The sequence below is a fragment of the Zootoca vivipara genome, chromosome 7 (genome assembly GCF_963506605.1).
Source record: "Zootoca vivipara chromosome 7, rZooViv1.1, whole genome shotgun sequence".
Taxonomy (NCBI): Eukaryota; Metazoa; Chordata; class Lepidosauria; order Squamata; family Lacertidae; genus Zootoca; species Zootoca vivipara.
In genome coordinates, this window is record NC_083282.1 from 75,513,805 (window position 1) to 75,534,356 (window position 20,552).

Genomic DNA, 20,552 nt, shown 5'->3' on the forward strand with positions numbered 1-20,552 from the left:
TAAAAACCAGGGCAAATTCATTCTGTCTTCTGCAGTAATTCATCCCCTCCTTGCACCCTCTCTAGAGATAGCCATTGTTAAGTTTCTGATTCAGAGGACGTCAAAAAATAGGACGGCTCCATTTTTCAGGCATTAGAATAGCCAGAAAACAAGTGAGCAATTATGCAAAATGTGCCACTGATGATGAAACAAAACATAAGGAATTTTGAGGCTCAAAGGCTGAAATACTAATGTGCTTCTGTGAGGCTCAGCCTTTTTTAGTACGCAAGTCCAGTGGACTTGCCCTTCTCCTCTACCCACCTCTGCCCACACAATTAGGACAATTTCATCTTGAACTGTTTTCAGGTTAACAATGTCATGCTGTTTCATACATTTCTGGCAATGCTTAGATTTTCATTAAACCTGCAAAGCTAGTTTAATTCCATCAATCACATAAAGTGTGCCCAATGTTTGCGAACCAGTCAGACATATGACTATGAACATCATTCTGAAGGAAAGGCTCGCTTGCTTGATTCTTTGGGCAAACTGGCATCTACTTTGAGTCTTTGATTTTAAAAAGTGAGGTCACAGGGGGGGGATCTATTTGCAATGTATGGTTTTGGTTTTTCCTTACCCCATTTTCCTTAAAAAAAAAAAAGCCTTAAGCATCGATTCCTTTCAAAACAATTCAACAAACAGAACAGAAATAAGAGCCACAATACCCCAGGGCACATAGTTTTGGCATTTCACTTACGAGGCCCAAATTCAAACCCCTACTCATCAGTAAAACTATATGGATACTCTTGGGAAAATCTCTCTCTTTTGACCTTGGTTTTGCCATGTGTAAATAGGGGCAGTGACTTATATATCCTGCTGAGTGAATCAGCAAGGTGGACTATATATTTTTTACATACCAATAAAAGTATTATATAAATTACTAATAGTGGTACACTTTGAAATAATGCAATTATTACACGTTCATAAGACTATAAGAAAAGCTCCGCTGGATGAGACCAAGGACCCATCTAGTTCAACATCCTGTGGCCAACCAGCTACCTATAGGAAGCCTGTAAGCAGAATCTGAATGCAACAGCAGTATATTCTCCTGCGTTGATCTTCTGAATTAAATTGTACCTCTGAAGGTGCTATTAATCTCGCTGATGGAAAAAATAATGGTACTTCAAACATATATTTGATGGAATTACTATAGCATTGCAGGCTTAAAAGAAGGCTATGGGATGTCAGAAATGTATTTTAACAACAGCAGCATAAAGTGCACAATAAACAGAAATGGCTCATAATCTATGTGCTGCCACCAAAAAAAAATAACCCCCAAACAAACTCTAGCAATGCCTCTTGTTTTAAATACTGCAAGTGAAGGAATATGGCGGAGTTGGAAAGCAAGTTGTAAGTACCCAGATTAGCAAAAGATTTACAATAAAACCATGTTACTGCTCAATTACTGATTAACACATTGTTTTATGGAATCACTGGAGTTTAATCCCTGTCAAATGTAACCTGTTCTTGGCCAAATTTCCAGCTATGGACTTTATATCTTAACCTACGTAACAGCTACAGTAAAAAGCATCATTCCCTGAAAAATACAGAATACAAGCCCCTTACCATGCAAGTGCAAAACAGTCAGGCCGAAATATCCCAAGAATTCAGTAACTAGTAGTAGAATTATCAACAGAATACCTCTCTTTTTTAAATCTTATTCTTTGAACCCTGCTCTCATTACAACGAATTAGCAAAACTTTGTGGACCTCAACAAATCATCTTGTACCAATATACACCGCCTTAAGGTCACTTGTGACAAGGCTGAGAAATTTCTGGGGCAACGAGATCACCAACTCAGTGGTCAGGGCACCTCTGTAGTGATCTTGTGAGAGAATGCATCTGATGTGAATTCACAAGGGGAACAGGTGGGCCTCAAAGGTCTGGTGCTCATGAAGACCACCCAAATATCCCATAAGAACATAAGAAGAGTTCTACTGGATCAAGCTATTCAGGGCCAGACTTGGGTAGTCTTTCGTAATATGGCGCCATGTATGGAGCTGAAATTTGGCGCCCCCAAATGGATCATCTCAATTTTGCACCCCCTCGGCTCAGTGCCCTGTGTGGGAGAACTGTCTAGACCAGTGATGGCGAACCTATGACACATGTGTCAGACATGACAGACAGAGCCCTCACTGCTGGCCCCATCGGCCCATTTGCGCTGTTGTTTCTTTTGTTCTCCAGCTCCTCCTCACGCTACAGCTTGTCTCCGATCCTTTGTTGTTGTTGCTGCTGCTGGTAGCCAGAGATTGGTTTTTAACCCTTCCTGTGCTGTTTTTTCTGGCGCTTTGGCAGATGATGATTGGGTGTAACAGCGTTCATTTTTTAACCCGTTCTGTGCTGGGTTTTTTTGGCGCTTTGGCAGATTATGTTGGTGCTGTGTGTTAGTTCCAGCGAAGGTATTATTCGTCATTTATTTCTGCTCTCTCCCCCCCCCCAAAAAATGCAGCAGCTTTGGGGCACCCCCCCAAAAAAGCAAAGCAACTTTTGCACCCCCCAAAAAAACCTCCAAAACTTTGGTCAGCAGCTCCCCCCAAAAAGCTCAACAACTCTGGGCACTTTGTGATAAATAAGGGCTTTTTGATTTGGTTTGGTTAAATAATTAGTTTTTGGTTTATTAAATACAGTTATATATTACAATTATACATTTTTGTTATTTAAACTATAAATATCACGAAATTATGGTTTTTTTCTCGAAGTGACACACCACCCGAGTTATGCTCCGTTTTTTGGCGAATTTTGACACACCAAGCTCAAAAGGTTGCCCATCACTGGTCTAGACCACCCTAAATCCAGCACTGAAGCTATTGGCCCATTTAGTCCAGCATTCTCTTCTCACAGTGGACAAGCAGATGCCCAGGGGAGGCCTGCAAGCAGGACCTGAGGGCAACAATGCTCTCCTCATCCATGATTCTCAGCTAGTGGTATTCAAAGGCAGGTGGAGGACAGCCTTATCTTCAATGAATTTGTCTAATCCTCTTCTAAAACCAACCAAGCTGGTAGCCATCTCTACCTCCTGTGGGAGCAAATTCTATAGTTTAACTATATGGTGCTGTGTGGAGAAGAACTCGCTCATCCATCTTGCATCTTCCAACATTCAGTATTATTGGATGCCCAAGTTCTAGTACTATGAGGGATGCCTATTCGCTTTCTCTCAACACCTGGATTAATTTGATACACCTCTATCTGTTTTCCTTGCTGAAGTGCTTATGCCAACTACTGGGAAAATAGGAAAGGATCATTGCTGTAGAAATAGTTCATAAAATAGGCTGGTCTAACAGCTCTGAGTAAGGAAATGAGTTAAATATGCATGCAAAAACTTATTTGAGGAGAGATTAGAATTATTTAACTATTTTTGGAATTCTAATTGAAATGATATTAAGAGAAACTCTTTGTCTTAACCATAGACTGTTGGTATTTTGACATTTTCCCTCTCTTTTATTAACTGTATGATCTTTATTATCTACCATTGCTTTGCTTAATAAATTTAAACTTTATAAATTAGCTATCTTAAGTCATATACATTAAAAAGAAAGTAATTTTATTATCAGCTCTGCCTTAGTGCATGTGATGAAGTTTCCATATTATTCAACTCTCTTTAGAAGTGTGTTTTTATAGTATGAGCCACTTGGGTATTTTTTTCTTTAACAATAACTCCTTTGTTTCTGAACACAGTGTCTTCAAAAGCACATCTTCAAACTGGAGTTTTGTGGCCAAGCAAAAAAGTCACAAATTGTATTTTTGAGTGCAAAAATAGAATTATTAAGATGTAACATGTAGAGCCTCACCCAACTTTAAAAACAAAAAAGAATGACCTGTCAATGAAAGATTGTAAAAGACACGTTCCATTTTGCCAAACCAAAATGCTTGCCCTGATGGAATGACCCCATTAGCGCACTGTCATTTACTTTTTCATTATTCCTTTTTCTTTTAAAAATTTTATTTGCATTTTCAAAAACAGGAACAGAGTTTTTCTTGTGCAGCAAGAGAGTACATGTACACCTGAAAGATAGGGGTGTTCCCAAGTCAAAAGAAGGATAGGACCCTTATGAAACCATCAAATTTCCAATAAGGAAACAGCTAAACTGGTTACCTTGACCACAGTTTCAATCAATGTTAAACCATACAAATAAATCAGACATGAAAGTACCTCAAGCTAATGCATCCATAAAGGAATGAGATCCAGAGCCATCCGAAAAAAAGGAACAGCAGCATTAAGGGAAAGGCAAACACAAACCAAGAGCCAAAATTCACAACGTCACACCCTGGAAAAAAGCTTTGAGAAGGAGAAAACCTGATTAATGTACGTAAGGTGGAGAAACCCCTTTGGATAAACTGAAGAAAGAATTTGAAATATGCAACCAAGGCCAGCATGTCATACAAACATCCCAGTTGTGATTCAAGACCACATCGTGATGCTCCCACTGTCACTTTCTGCAGCCTATGGCCCCCCTAAGGCGGTGCAGAAGATAATCTATCTATGTTGTAGGAAAGGAACAACTATAGTCACAAAGATCTCCTCCTTCTTCCACCTTGCCTAGGAGCCACATTTTTACTACGCAGTTCAGAGTCATGTGTAGTTCTTGACTCCATCCCCATGTACATCCATTGTCAACACCAGCGTGTTCAGTTCCCCCAAGCTCTTTCCCTCCATACCTCTTGAGTTGTCCTGAAAGAATGAGATTTGGGGCAGTTCCCGTCAGCGTCGCTGTTCCACCGATACTGGCTGCATAAGGGATCGAAATGAGGAAGCCTTTCCATACGTTCTTCTTGTGCATTTCCTCCTTCTGTATGTCTGAGGAAACTTCAATTGTGACTTCCTTCTCCTCCGTCAAGTCTTTTCTTTAAAACATTACAAAAGGCAGCTCTTGACATTTGTCATTTCTCATATAACTTAGGGCTCATTTGTTTGTTTTTGCTTCTGTATCTGATTGATCCCCCTCCCCCCCCCACAATTTGCCATATAATTTGGCAAGGGGGTTCATTGGTCTTCAGTTGATGGAACATGATCTACAGCAGGTACAGTTTCTCTCTCCTCTGCAGAATGAGCTGCATCTACCCAAATTCCCTCCTTGATCCAACTGTGAAAGGTGATCTGGGCATCCGAGACTAAAGTAGGATGGACTTGGAGGCAAACAACATGCTTAGTTTGCTGAGTTTCCAGGATCATTATGCTTAAAAGCAGCATGGCTAGTAAAGGCCTCACCTTGAGAGCTAGGAGAATCATTGCCACAGTAGACAATGGCCTCATTTGGACATGATTCTAAATAATAGTCTAGTGTTACATTGACATGTCTGCTCCCAACTTCCCCTCTCTTCCGGCATGGCAATGACATCAATAACACCTGCTTCTGTTTTCAACTAACCAAAGTTTGAGTTACGTCTGAACCAGGAACTGGGGTTATTTGAGTTATACTTTATCCAAACAAGCCAGGACTATAAGCCAAGGGCGTACCCACCACGGGGCAAGTTAGGGCAGCTGCCCTACTCTAGAAGCAGGGCTGGTGGGCAGAGGCGGAGCACAGCCCGGCGGAGCACGAGTTCGCCATTCCCGCCGCGCCGCACCCTCCCTCCAGCTCCCCGGCGCGCCCTCAGGCAAGGCCAAGCGCGGCGGGGAACCAGGGAGCGCGGCGCAGCAGGCGGGAACGCCGAACTCGCGCTCCGCTGGGCTGGGCTCCGCCTCCGCCCACCAGCCCTGCTTCTAGGGAGGGGCACAGCCCGGCGGAGCGCGAGTTCGCCGTTCCTGCCCGCCGCGCTGCGCCCTCCCTCCAGCTCCCCGGCGCGCCCTCTGGCAAGGCCAAGCGCGGCGGGGAACCAGAGAGCGCAGCGCGGCGGGCGGGCACGCTGAACTCGCGCTGGGCTGGGCTCCGCCTCCGCCCACCAGCCCTGCTTCTAGGGAGGGGCACAGCCCGGCGGAGCGCGAGTTCGCCGTTCCCGCCCGCCGCGCTGCGCCCTCCCTCCAGCTCCCCGTCGCGCCCTCTGGCAAGGCCAAGCGCGGCGGGGAACCAGAGAGCGCGGCGCGGCGGGCGGGAACGCTGAACTCGCGCTCCGCTGGGCTGGGCTCCGCCTCCGCCCACCAGCCCTGCTTCTAGGGAGGGGCACAGCCCGGCGGAGCGCGAGTTCGCCGTTCCTGCCCACTTTGTGGCCCCTCCCCTTCCGTGCCTTGGCCCCTCCCCTTGCCCCCCCAGTTTTGATCCTGGGTACGCCCATGCTATAAGCTACTGCATGATCTTGACTTGTTCAGACAAGCCATAGTTAAAACTATTAAAACAGCTACAGTAGTTGAAAACAATTATGTTCATTCTCCTCCTCACAGCCACGCCAGAAGATGGGAGATGGGAGGGGGCAGGCACAAGTCTAAAACCCATTCATGCAGCACTAAACCATAGTTTTATTTATTAATCAAGCTGCAATCCTAAACCCAGTTGCGAGGGAATAAGTACCCCTGACTTTAGTGGGTCTAACTTTCAAGTAAATACCATGTGATTGTGATGTTCCTTATTAAAATAATATCCAAACCCACCTTTCAGGGCACACAACCTTCTGAAGGTGGTTTGTAAAAAAGAAGAAGTTTTGAAACAAATAGAAACATCAAAACCACAATCCATAAATATAACGATTTACAATATCAGCCATTAATGTAAAGCCAGCAGTGGCTCATTCTCTTCCCCCCCCCCCCCGCCCCAAGCCCAACACATTAACCAAATGTGGACGGGAGCAAAAATGCCTTCAAATATCTCTCATAGCGAGCAGAGACCAGGCCAAGTGTACTTCCAAAGACTTGCGGCAATTGCTGAAAAGGATCTGTCCCTGGCCTAGCAGTTCTTACTGGTAGGTCAGGTTTCAAGGCCTCCGATTATGGTAGGTCTGAGTGCAGCCAATATTGAACTTAGTCCCTTGACATAAACTCAATATAGTTACAATGTAAGGGAAAGGGAAAGGGACCCCTGACAATTAGGTCCAGTCGTAACCGACTCTGGGGTTGCGGCGCTTATCTCGCATTATTGGCAATTAAAGGTAAAGGGTAAAGGGACCCCTGACCAATTAGTGCAATGCTAAAGCAATGCTATAGCACAGGTGGACAGCAAGTGACACAAGCAGGAAGAAGTTAAATAGGGCTTTACTCCCAGGTAAACAGCCTTAGCTCATACTCATAAAACAGAGGAAGAATACTTTGGTGATCACCGTCCTCCTCTCCAATGCAAATCTTTGTGTAAACTTACTCATCAACATTTGCTAGAATCTGCATCTCAGTTGGCACTGTGTGAAATTTATTCTGATGTACAGAGGCTGAAAAAGAATAATACCCAAAGAGCTTTTAGAAATACAGAGATACACTTCCAGAGTCATAATGACAGAAGGCGATGCTACTATTCCTAAACCGTAACAGTTAAATATCCCAGCATAGTTGAGTTACAACAGCAGGGGGAAAAAGTGGGGAGCGGGTATGTCTGCCATCAGCCAGAATATGCAGCAGTAGGACTTACTGTACTTCCAATTGGCAGGGTTGGTAAAAGTGCAATTTCAAGGCATCTTCCTGACACCTCCTCCGAAAACACTAATTTATGCATTCAAATCACCCATTTGGTGCCAAAGCTTCACACACATGCGAGTCACTCTTGAGTCTCTCATTCTGCACTGATCAGCTGGAGTTTCCAAGATTTCACAATTAATTAAACAATTAGTTGGCCCAGTGAAGGGTAGAGTTTCGTGTGCATTATATTTCTGCACCTCCGGGAAGCATTGAAAGAACTACCAGCTTAAAGCTGTCTTAACATAAGACAGGTCATAAACACAAGTTAAGCCTACAGAAAGGATTCAGAGCCAAAGGCAGCAGAGTGATAAATCAGCCCAAAATATTGCTATGTAATGTTGTGGCTCAGAGTAGAAGGAATAAGCTGTTGAAAGGAACTGCTGGTGCGTCCAACTCTCCGACTCACCCTGTTCCCTTATCAAACTGAGAAAGCAGTACCTGAGCAATGTACCAAAACATTATATACATCTATAGCTATCCAGTTAATGTCTACCATTTTGTAAACGTCACTGCTTTGTGACACTTTGGATTTCTTTCTAATGGAGCAACACATCCATCTAACTGCATTTTTATAAGTTATATAAAGTGTGCATGTCTGCTACAAAGGAATAACTCCCTAAAAAGTGATGAGGTTGGAAATCCCTGGACGTTTATTTATTTGAAGTATTTGTTGTTCGCTGTTCGCTCAAAAGTCCCAGGGCGGCAAACAATAAAATCAACAATCAACATTTAAAACAAAATAAACAAACAGCATCATAAAATCAGAGCCGCTTTCAGTAAAGTGCTGTATTTGGATTTTTCATGATTCCTAACTAACCAAAACATTACTTTGGAGTTTGTTTTTTCTCTTGATTCCAGAAAAATCAGCTAATGTTATTTACTGATAAAATGTTTCGCTTGCTTGGTGAAATGTCTGATCTTACCTCCTTTAAAACTTTATTATATTATTGTGTTTTCAGCAGAAGCCGAGAATGGGGATCATTAAGCACTGGGGTGCTTACTGTTCCGAATGGGGGGGAAAATTCCATTTGGAAATGCTGCCCTCCTCTTACCCGTTTCCCCACATTAAGACAGATAGAACATTACAAGGAACGCAAACAGCGGTCAAAGTCTGTGAACTCGTTCACTCTGTTGTATCAGGTTTAAATACTGTTCAGTGGACCAGTGACTTCTGCATTGTCACTTCAGTGATTCAGCAACACTGACATTTCTTAATGAAGCAATGCAAATGTGTCCCCGATCCATGACAACCACAAAAAAGGGAAGGGATTAAAAGGAAAAGAAAGAATTAAGATGCAAACACATAGCATGCCTCCTTTCCCCCTTCAGACTGAAACCATTCGCATTTAGGTGGTGTTCAAGTTGGTATGATGAAGAACTTGTCATGCAGGCCTAATTTGGCCCATGTACCTGTTTCGGGCAAACTGCACACTCCTTCCTATCACCTGATCTGATGCCATATGACATCAGGTGTGGAACACTTAAAGGGATCTCCTATCTCTGATCCAAACGCTATAGCGCTAAGATAAGAGGTAAGTCCACCTGCCTTCATGTCTATTGTGGGAGAGTGCATGGGTCAATGCATGCCTCAGTAAAGGAAACTGTGAACAGAGATGGCTCTGGAAAGGAAAGGAGGGAGAGTGTCATGCGTGGGGAGTCTGCCTCCCCCCTTCAGTAACTTCAAAGATTAGAATTAACAAGCAGTTTATATTTTATAGTCCTTTTTATTCAGGCATCAGATTGCAAGCAAAAATCCACGTCCCTCCACAAGGAGAGCAGTTGGCTACTCTAATTCTTCCCCCTTCCGTCTTCAACAACATCCTAGGCGTCAATGGGAAGTCCCTCCTCCTCTCTGCATCCTTTGATGGGAAGTCCCTCCTCCTCTCTGCATCCTTTGTTCTCTAATACGTCTGGATCTCCTACGGTAGTTCTTGGGGAGGGAGGGCCCCCCCCCACTCTCTAATGACATCTCTGCTATCTGTCCCCTCCCTTCTGTTTCTCTTGTCATTATTTCGTAGCTAGGTAACTCCTGTCTAATCTGTTCCGTGTCTGTTTCTCTCTCTCTGCTTCTGAGACCGCTGAAAACAAGGGAGGCAAATCTTCCCCTCCAGCTCCTCTTCTAAGAGAAGCTGATCTGCCTGAAAATGCATCCCCCAATCCTCTGCTTCAGGCCATTCCCTGACAGATAGACACACTGGAAAATAGGAGAAATGATCCATACCAGCACTCTTTCAGAAACGGATGTGCTCTTACTAGCCACGACATGTTAACTGCCCTGCCCTGCCCTGCAACAATATGGGAGGGGAGGCACTAGACCTCTATAGATTTATAAAAGAAGTTTATAAACTGGTGCAACCAAGGTGGAGGTATTGGTGTGATGTAAAAGAGTGATGTCACTAGCACCATCCAATAGAAGCATGTGACATTTATGCAAATACCATCTAGAGGGCACAGGCTATCACAAAAGGGGAGGAAACCTTATTTCTCCAGCAACTCAAAGTTGCCGTTCTGAGCAATAGGGGAAATGCAGATATTTTTTTCCCCCAGCAACATGTGCATTTACATGTGGAATATCCTATGGATGCCGTTGGAACACACCTCAGTAACAGATGAGTTTACATTTGTCAAAAATGCCATGTTTTATTAGCAACACCCAAATGAGCCAACCAGACCGACCTTGGCTTTCCTCATTTTCCCTCTTGAGGTCCCGAGATGTTTCCCTGTCTCCGAAGAGGCTCTTTAGAACAGCCATTGCAATGGGTAGCATCATAGCGGTGGAGGCTGTGTTACTCAGCCACATGGACAGGAAGGAAGTTGTAAGCATCATTCCTAAAATAAGCCTGGAGAGAGAGAGAGAGAGAGAGAGAGAGAGAGAGAGAGAGAGAGAGAGAGAGAGAGAGAGAGAGAGAGAGAGAGAGAGAGAGAGGCCTCATATGATTAATCAGAACAAAGCTGTCTTAGTTATATTCTGTAAGAAGTCCAATCCTGTACAACTGGGATAAATGTTAATCTGATTACACAGGGCTGAAATAGTTATGTTTCCTCTCTCTTCAGCAGTTTAAAAAGCTGGGAACTTTGCGAATGGTTTTTTTTTTCTTTAAAGCATGCCTGCCCACCCCATACTCCAACCTTTAACGCTATGCTTTCACTAACCCAGGCCTTTGACAGAAGCACTGCCATCATGAAAAATATCTGGATCCACCAGAACAAACCCTTCAGCAAATTCCATGGAGCAGGTGACTGGGCTGCTGGAGGGGGACAGATCTAACACCATAGAAACAAAGCAGGCTGGTGCAAGAGGCACAGGTCGCTTGAGCTACCTGGATTAGCTTTGGTGTATTTATTTATTTCCCCACAGGCCAGTCTAAGTAACCCCCCTCCTGCTGCATATGGTCATAGTGCATTTAGAGAGGGCTAAAGAGTTTATATATATAGTGGAACCTCAGAAGCCAAACACTTGTAAACTTGAACGTTTCCAGTTTTCAAGTGATTTTCGGAAGCTGAACGTCTGGCGTGGCTTCCGTGGCTTCCAATTGGCTGCAGGATGCTCCTTTGGCCAATTGGAAGCCATGCCTTGGAAGTCTAATGGACATCCGGAACAGACTTCCAAGGTATGTCTGTACACCTTCAGTCCAACCCTGCAAGGCTATTGTTGCCATAGATCCAGAATTTCCCAGACATATCCGGAATACTGCAGTCGACTTTCCTGAAAAATAGCTCAAAAACTTAATTCATTTTTGCGAATTTGGTTAAAAAATAAAATCCCTACAACTTTACACACACACACACACACACACACACACACACACACACACACACACAAAAGCTCGACATCTTTTTTGTCCAGATTTTCACTGTTTGGAATATGGCAACCTTATGCATGGCAGAAGGCAGTGGAAGACAGGAGTGCCTGGCGTGCTATGGTCCATGGGGTCACAAAGAGTCGGACACGACTAAACGACTAAACAACAACAACAACAACATGCATGGCAGATCAGTTTTAATAGTTGATAGCAACTTGCCTGCTGATGGAGAGCACTTCTTGGCTGCCATTTTGTTTCCTCCCATGGGTTTCTTGTCTCGAAAGGCTACATTTTATCTGGGAGGTCAGCTAGTAAGCTACTAGCAAACAAGCAAATTCCTAAATTAATCAACGTACGTACCACGGTATCATTTATCGAATAACTATGGGGAGCCCTTTCAAACCCCACCTAAAGTCTAGCAGACCCGCTTTTCTGTTAAGCAGAAAAAAGACGGCTGCTTTTCTTTCAAAAACATGGAAATTGTCGTTCTTTGAGTACCCTGCTCTTTTGAAAACTGGTTTTGGAGCTCTGAACTCAGTAAGCTCTTCAACTGAGCCTCTCCCTATATGAGATCCTGAAGGGAGACATTCAGTCTAACCATCTTTTGGAGCACCTGTCCATTCTTGAAACCTCCAAATCCCTGAACTTTGGGAGATTCCAGAAGAGATCCTGCAAGGAAAAGCTTGACCCGACTCCCACCTTTGGGTGCCTCTTTTACTGCACTCCCACGACTACCTGTGGCAGAGGTGGTCTCCAGGATACCACTGTGGAGCCAACCTCCTGGCAGCAATGTTGCTCCTGCTTACCTGAAGAGTGTGTGAGTGGGGCAGGGCACTAGAGAGGTCAGGATGGTGTAGGTCCACCTATGACTTCTTAACCTCTTTGCTCCACCCTTACACCATCCCAGTAAGTGACTGTGATACCATTGCTTGGAGGCTGGCTCTACCCCACTGACCTACTCCTGTCCGGTGGACCCCACCCAGAAAAACCTCATGGAGGCCAAGGAAAGTCACTTCATTTGGAATTTACCCTGAAGCTAAAATCCATGTTCCTTCCCCTATGCTTGGAAAGAGCACAAGGAAGGAAAGGTATAACTCTCAAACCTGTGCAAATGGCCTTTCCGTTCCCGATCTCTTTTGCATTCCCCAAGGGCAGAAGCAATCTAACACACAGCCTCTTGTCAGCAGCAATTCTTCAGGACAGCCTTTGATTGCTAACCATTAAATTGTCACTCCAGTTAACTTTCTCATTAAAACTCCATTTCAGTAAAAGCCTTGGTTATTCTGTCAAGAACATGCTGCAGGACACCCACAACAAAACACCAATTTGGGTGGGCCCAATCCTAGTGATTCCTGGTGGATTTATTTGTTGAGGTTTCTTCACTGTGTGAGTACGTGCATCTGGTCACATAGCAATTAAGAGCTGGCAACATGCCCAGAAGAGTGATTCAGCAATCTCCAGGGCTGGATAATTTGCCTAGTGATAGAGCCTTAGCAACAGCTTGGTGATTGGTGCAGTAACTCTATTAGACTAAGGGTGAATTTGTGGGGTTTTGTGGAGAGTTGGTGGTGTGTTTCTGATTTGGTTATTGTATTGTAGAGATATATAGAGAAGTACTGATCTATGTACTGTTTGTTTTGTTCTTGTAAATAAAGCTGTATATAGTTACACAGTACTAGTGGCAGTGAGTTCTTGTGTTCTTGCAACTTGCCTTCATCTTGCAACCAAGAAGTTTCCGCTGTGCCTGCGCTACTCTGCTGAGTTCAACTGGTATAGTTGGCATTTACGCCAGGTTCAGCCTTGCCGGTCTTTAACAGGTTATGGATGGCCAGTCCTTGGTTTGCATGTTGGCAGTAAGCTGGTGAAGCTGTGGACACTTGGAGCTGCCAAGAACAGACTACAGTTGCAGCGGTTGGAAGCTGGGTGCTGTGGATCTGTCCTCTCTCTCTCTGAAGCTGTGAGTAGCGGGTTGCTGTGTTTGCTGTGGGGAACACTGCTCTCAGATGGCTTCTCAACCTTTCCAGATGGCATTCGAGCGTCTAAACAACCACAACTATTATTCTGCTTTAATTTGTTCTATGATGGTTCCCCAGTGCTACCATATTATTGCTGTTTAGAGAAGCTATAGTGCAGCAAAAGTAAATAAAAATAAACCAGAATTCCTGGTATAAAAAAAATACGCCATTTCAGCAGGAAGTTACAGGATGTGCACTGAATGGAAATAAAGTAGTGTGACTGCCCCAACACCTTTGCAGGCACAAACAGTATTTTGTGGGGTGGCATGCGACCACTTCAACAGCATCATGAGGACAAATGAACATGAATGCCCAATGGAAAGGGCATCTGCGGGCCCCCAAAGTTGAGCACATGCTCAATTATTTCATTGGTTACCTGGCTGGCTGGACTCCCACCAACATAAGGATTCTCAGTGCAATCCTACGATGCAGATTCCACTCTTCAATGGCAGCCGCCATGATCAAGCCACTCAGAAAGAGGAAGTTGGTGTCTAAAAAATACTGCGGGCAAACTTTGCTGGCTGGGAGGACACTGAGGAAGGGGAAGAGAATTATGGGAAGTAGAGCGGTCACAGACAAGGGCAGAGCTTCGGTGCACCAGTATATGGCCATCAACAGAATTACGTAGAGGCATTTTCCTTCCTGCAAAGAAATCAAATGATAAGAAGTAAGAGACAATGTTATAAACAGTTTCTACTGCACTTGGAAAAGTGAGAAGTCTGCATATAAACGACAAGAGAGTTCCACCGTTGTAGGGGAGCCACTGAAACTGCCTCTCCATGTTCATTCACCCCATCAAAAACACCGTGCTCAGATAGTATTACCAGGAAGATGCCCTCATTCTGATGTGAGCAATCTGAATAGGTCACAGAGAAGGAAGCTGTCCATGAAGACACATGATGCTTTGGGGAAAAGAAAAGAAACCCTAATGGAAAACGTTATGAAAAAAACACATGGTCCCACTTTTCAAATTCAAGAAATCAATTTCAAATCAAGCCATGTTTGCCGCAACCAAGTCAAATGAAATTATTTCTGCATTCAAATGCAGAAGCAACCTCCATGAAACAGGCCCTCCAAGTGTTCCTATTTTCCAGAGATGTCCCTGATTTAGAGAAGCAGTCCTGGTTTCTGATTTGATCCCCGAATGTCCAACTATTCTTTAGGATATTCCTGTTTTCACTGGAAAAATGCTGGAGGGTGTGGAGTTATTCAACCCCCAGGCCATCTGAAGGCAACCCTTATAAGGAAGGGTTTTTTTAAATGTTTAATGTTTTATTATGCTTTTATCTGTGTTGGAAGCTGCCCAGAGTGGCTGGGGCAACCCTGTAAGATGTGTGGGGTATAAATATCAAAATTATCATTATAGAATGGGACATCTCTATTTTCATCAGAGAAATGTTGGAGGGTATGATGAAACCCTCACCTTTATATATTTTTGAGGCCTGGCTGCAGAGACACATCAAGCCAGGCAGTTCAAGCGATAGATTTGTGCTGAGCCAAATATCTGACCAATGGCCTAGTCATTCATTCACCTTTCCTATTCCAGCTTTGGATTCCTAGAAACAAATCTAATGGAGCAATCAAATTTCCAGCCTTTCATTTCCAAGGTAAAGCACTGGAAAAGCAAAGTCCACACTGTGTGTGTGTGTGTCCATGTGGTGGTCTTGGTCAAAGTGCACCCGTCCCCAAGGAAATGAAGGAGAGATGTAGACAGCATCTTTTCTTGACCACCTTTGGCCAGATGAGTGTTGCAGCACCCTTCTGACCACTTCTAGATCAATGGACCAGTAAATGTAGACCCAATCATGTGAATCTGCTGCTCAGTATTGGGAAACTGAACTGCAAAATAGGATTTCTCTCCCAACAAGTTTCCCATCTGCTTCTCTAAAGCAGGTGGGGGAGACTAACCAGTGGACCACCAGGCACTGCTGGACTCCAATCAGCCCCCAGCCAGCATGGCCAATGGTCAAGGATGATGGAAATTGTAGTCCAACAACATCTGCATAGCCACAGGTTCCCCACCCCTGCTCTGCAACCTCATGGCAGGCCTCTGAGTTAGATCACATGATTTCTGGAAAATAATTATCCCACTCGATTAAAGTTCATATCAATTTTTTTGTCCCTAATACACACTTTCTTATGAGACTTGTGATTGGGTTAATTTTCCAACTATGTAATGATTGCCAGAAACAGGATTTTTCCTCAGTTGCACAATCACCTCTATTATGACAGAGAAGGAAGAAGACCAGATTCTTATAAGGTGGCATCCAATTAAGTTAGTCATGCCCATTAATTTCAATGGGTCTACTCTATGACTTACATTAGACACAACCCATACTTTCCTTCTGTAGAGCAATACCAGAGATTTCCTCCTACGTATTTGAACCTCTAAAGTGAAAACAAGGCCTATAGAGTCGCTGTTGGTTATTGAGTGACGCCTGCTTATCAGGAAGACTGTCTAGAGGAAGAGGAGGAGAGGTCCAAGTCACACAATCTACCTGGTGGTTTCCTGTACAAATGCCACTGAAATGAATGGGATTCAGTTGGTCCTCACTAGCAACTGAGACAAAATGAATAAATCTGTCTTCATTCAAATGCAAAAGTAACTTCCATGAAAAGCCATCAGCTTTAAAGGCCAGATAATTTCAGTTCTATTCTTTATTTGATTCATGTATTGCTTCTCCCTGACAAAACAATTTACAGGAGCCTTAATATATAAAATACAGTGTGCATTGTTGAGCCATTAAAACAAAAAATGTAGGGGGGGGGGAATCACCCATCATAAGAAGAAATTATCCTGTCCACAGAAGAATAGAAAAAATAAACATCCATAAATCAAATTGTTAGTGCTCTCCAAATAATTTATTCGATTTAAGCCCAGTTTTGAGGGATATACCCCCCTTCCAAAAAATATAACGCCATGGTGCATCTACATCAGCACAACCAGATGCTTTCATCTGCCCCAGCAGCAACAAAACATGTCTCTCCCATATCAGTCTCTACAGCCACTGCAGGCACTGCTGCCGTCCAGTAGTTTGATTTCACCCTCAAAGGTGCACTCCTTCATTGTCTCTCAAGACAGATGGATGCCAACAATATTGTATCTCCCAGGCAATTCAAGTAATCAGAAGAATGGTTGCCAGGAGACATATGAACTCACCTAACTCACACCATTAAGCACAGAATTCCTGCCTAATGTCTGCAGGTGGCTTCTGTCTCCATTTTCTATGAAATCCTCTCTTAGTTTGAAGGTGAAAATATGCACATTTTTATTTATAGACGAATATCCTTGCAATCTTTTAATTCTGTTCTCTGTCATTTCAGGAACTGAACATTCTTTTTACATTTATAAATCTACTTGTCAAAATGCCATTTAAATGTAGTTCACTACGATCATAATTTTTAGGTTAAATAATAATAATAATAATAATAATAATAATAATAATATTCACTTAACAGGAAAACAAGCCAACTAATTTCTAGACATTAAGTTGGTTAAGAATGTGTGATTAATGGGAACAGAACAATAAAAAGCCTGTGTTATTCTGTCATTTTTTTCTTCTATAATGCACATCCTTCCTTTCCACCACATAGACAAGAATAGGTATTCTGAATTTTCCCCTTATATATATTGGATTTATAAAGAATTTACAGGCTTAAAGTAATGATTAAATTCACTACTTCCTTTATTAATATTAATGAAATATTATCAGCTGCTGTGCAATGCCTAGTTTTAATATTCCACAAATCATTAATACCCATAATATTTCCCCTCTCCGCTTCTCAGATTTTGCTATGGTAATATTCCCTCTGTGACCAAACTGTCAGAGGAACAAAAAGGATTCACACCTTAGTACTTTTTAATCAATGTGTTAAAGAGCCAATCAATCGTGGTTGAAATAAAAGCTGCAACATGTAAGGCACAGACATGTGTTACCCTGACACATCATGCTTAAGGGCCAGTTTAAGCGCTCTGCATTGGCATATTTGTGGTACTGTATATGCCAATGCTAGAATAGCATCATCTCAGTATATGCCTACCACCAGCAAAGTGCTAAAGGTGAGGAGCGTAGGGGAGGTTCTGAGAAAGGAGCAAACCTAGGGTTCATCCACATTTTCACTTGCCCCATATTTTGATCGTATCATGTACTGTACCCCATTGAACTGGATCTTATCAGATGTGTGGAAGACTTTTTATATGAGAGGGTATTAAAACATTATTATTCAGTAATAGTGGAGCAATGGAGACAAATTTTTCCTACTGTCTCGGGATAGGCAATTTGTGGTAATATCACAATTTTTATGGTCTGTTTTTCAGTATACCTAAAATCCTTTCCTTATTAGGGACTACCCCACATCAAAAAAATTGTTTTGCACAGGTAACTACTATAGAATTATAAAAATTTTCAAAAGTAGGGGGTCCGTGGCTTTTGAAAAAAGGGGGGTCTGCAGTACTTAGCTAATTAGGAACCACTTCTCTGGAGAATCTATTTAAGAAATAAAGTTTAGAGCCCCTGAAAGCTGCAATCCAAGAAATACAAGAATTTGTAGGGGATGGAAAGAGCCCCTTTCCTCCCTCCCCACATTTACCTGCAGTTTCTTATCAGCCCTCTGCTATTCTGCCCCACCTTAATTTGTTTCATATTTATTTCATCTCTGCTGAAATTCCAGCTCTGTCAGGCACCTCCCAGCCACGAACTGTTTTTGTGCCAGCTGACCACTATAAGAACTTCTATTTTAGAATTGGTGACTGAGCTTGTTCCTTCCCTCTTCCCTCCCCATTCGTTTTACCTTGTGTGCCATGGTTGTTGTTTTTCTGACTAGTAAGCCTGGAGGCAGGGACTGTCTTGTTTTAATAGATTGTATGTAAGCCACTCTTGAGAGCCTTTTTGACTCTACAAATGCTCTAAATAAAATGAATGAATCCCCTGCCTTTCCAAATAAGAACTTTCAAAGCCAGGATAGATATATAGAACAGTAGGCCCTGCTCATCTAAAGAAACAGCCACATGATAATCGAGGTCACAGCTCATATATCATTTTCTTTCTTGGCCTCAAAGGTTTCTCTGAACACAATTATTGCTAAGAGCCTCCTCTCGAGCAGAAAGACCTACATGACTGCTGCTTACTTCAGAACTGGGTATGACTGACACAGAGTTCCATTTGGTGGTGTAGCGGCAAGCTCCCTTTGCACACCTCATTAAGAAAGGCCCCTGTGCTCCCTTACCAAGAACATGGCTTTTCCAACTTCCTGCTACTGCCCTGCCTGCTCCTCCAGCAATCATTTGTGTTATGAAGCAGAAAGGCAGAGCAGCTTCTATGAGCCACAGGTAAGAGATGAGTGCAGGGTGGAAACCAAAGGTGGACAAACTGCCCCAGAAGGACCACAACCTGTCCCCCACCAGAGGTACTGCCCCCCCACCCAATGCCCCGTACACAAATATGCAACATAAAGGACCTTGTTGTAATCTAAGCATGCACAACTTGTGATCCACCAAGCCAAATGCAATCAACCAGTTATCTATCATAGTCTGAATATTTTGCAGGCCTGGGTAGGAAGTGAAACAGTAATAATAATAATAATAATAATAATAATAATAATAATAATAATAATAATAGTAATAGTAATAATAAGTAAGCTTCTAGGGCAGGGTTTTGTTGGACTACAACTCTCATCAGCCCCCAGCTACCGTAGCTTGAGGGATGATGAGGGATGGTGGGAGATGTAGCCCAAGAACACTGAGAGGGCCACAAGTTCCCATCCCCTGTCCTTGTGCCCTCATAGATGTCCTGTGGGTTGCACTCAGGTCACAATTGCATGGGCCTACTGGAAGTGCAGAAAACCAGAAGAGAACAAAACACCTCTGAGATTCAGCATCAAATGTGCCAAAATCCAAGTACAGCATGAGGAATACAATACCTATTATTCATCCGAAAGCTGAGCTCTGTTTGATGAGAATATTCGGCAGTTATAATTACAGGTAGGTAGCCGTGTTGGTCTGGATCGAAGTAAAATTAAAAAAAATTCCTTCAGTAGCACCTTAAAGACCAACTAAGTTTTTATTTTGGTATGAGCTTTCGTGTGCATGCACACTTCTTCAGATACAGTGAAATGTATCACTGTATCTGAAGAAGTGTGCATGCACACGAAAGCTCATACCAAAATAAAAACTTAGTTGGTCTTTAAGGTGCTACTGAAGGAATTTTTTTTAATTTTACGGCAGTTATAAGACATCCCACTGTTCCCCACACCCCTACATTGGGGCTTACAAGTTCAAAAAGCATTAGAATCTAATGAAGCTGTTTATTCAGCTAATGTACGTGTAGCAAACTAATACAATGAGATATTTACAAGCCCCCCAAAGGAATTAAAATATCCATTATGTAACACTATTTCTACTCTTTGAAACAAATGAAACTGTACATAGGCACTTTGAATTACCTAAATTACCTCAAGAGCAGAAACAAAAGGAAATTATGAACAATAAAATCCTAAAGGAGCCCTTCCATCCTACAGGCTGCGGTAGCAAATGAAATTTCACAAAGCCATCTTATTCCAGTGTTGAGGATACAGTGAGATGAGGAATAAAGTTCTGGGTCTACAGAAAGACTGCATCGAAGTAGCTGTCCTGAGTGGGAAATGACCACAACTCTTTAATCAGGCCTGTTTGTTTCAATTACACCCCAATTCTCTCCTCTGTGCCTCCTTCCCATCTCTCCTGTCAGAACTGACTAAAGATTTTTTTTGCACCTTGTTAAAATCCTTCCCTTTTGATTTACTGCATGCTGAGCAGCAGAACATTCAACAGCACATAAAATGATCACAAGTAGATTGAGGTGCTAAAAATATCTACCCTTTGTAAATAAAGCTTAAGAACTAAAGGCATGTCTAGCTGAACACCCTCTTTCCCAGGGGGAATGCTTCTGGGAAGCCCACTTGCAATGGGGAAGGCATCAATAGCCCTTCTGCAATCCTGCTCTCCAGAAGCTAGTAATTTAGAGACCACAAGTGCCTCTGAAACCTGGTTAATAAATAATAATAATAATAATAATAATAATAATAATAATAATAATAATAATTTATTATTTATACCCCACCCATCTGGCTGGGTCTCCCCAGCCACTCTGGGCGGCTTCCAACAGATTAAAATACAATAATCTATTA

General features: G+C 42.9%; 1 protein-coding gene across 1 annotated transcript in view; it reads right to left on the minus strand.

The window, feature by feature from the left end:
* The window catches only part of SLC13A3 (solute carrier family 13 member 3), a 31,270-nt gene extending 17,246 nt beyond the window's left edge, over positions 1-14,024 (minus strand). The window contains exons 1-5 of the mRNA XM_035122597.2: positions 13,765-14,024; positions 10,247-10,410; positions 7,260-7,326; positions 4,693-4,878; positions 4,187-4,312 (exon numbers count right to left, since the gene is read on the minus strand). Coding sequence (XP_034978488.2) covers positions 4,187-4,312; positions 4,693-4,878; positions 7,260-7,326; positions 10,247-10,410; positions 13,765-14,000 — 779 coding nt within the window. The 5' untranslated portion in view covers positions 14,001-14,024. The remainder of the gene's footprint in view (positions 1-4,186; positions 4,313-4,692; positions 4,879-7,259; positions 7,327-10,246; positions 10,411-13,764) is intronic.
* Between the last annotated feature and the right edge of the window lie 6,528 nt (positions 14,025-20,552).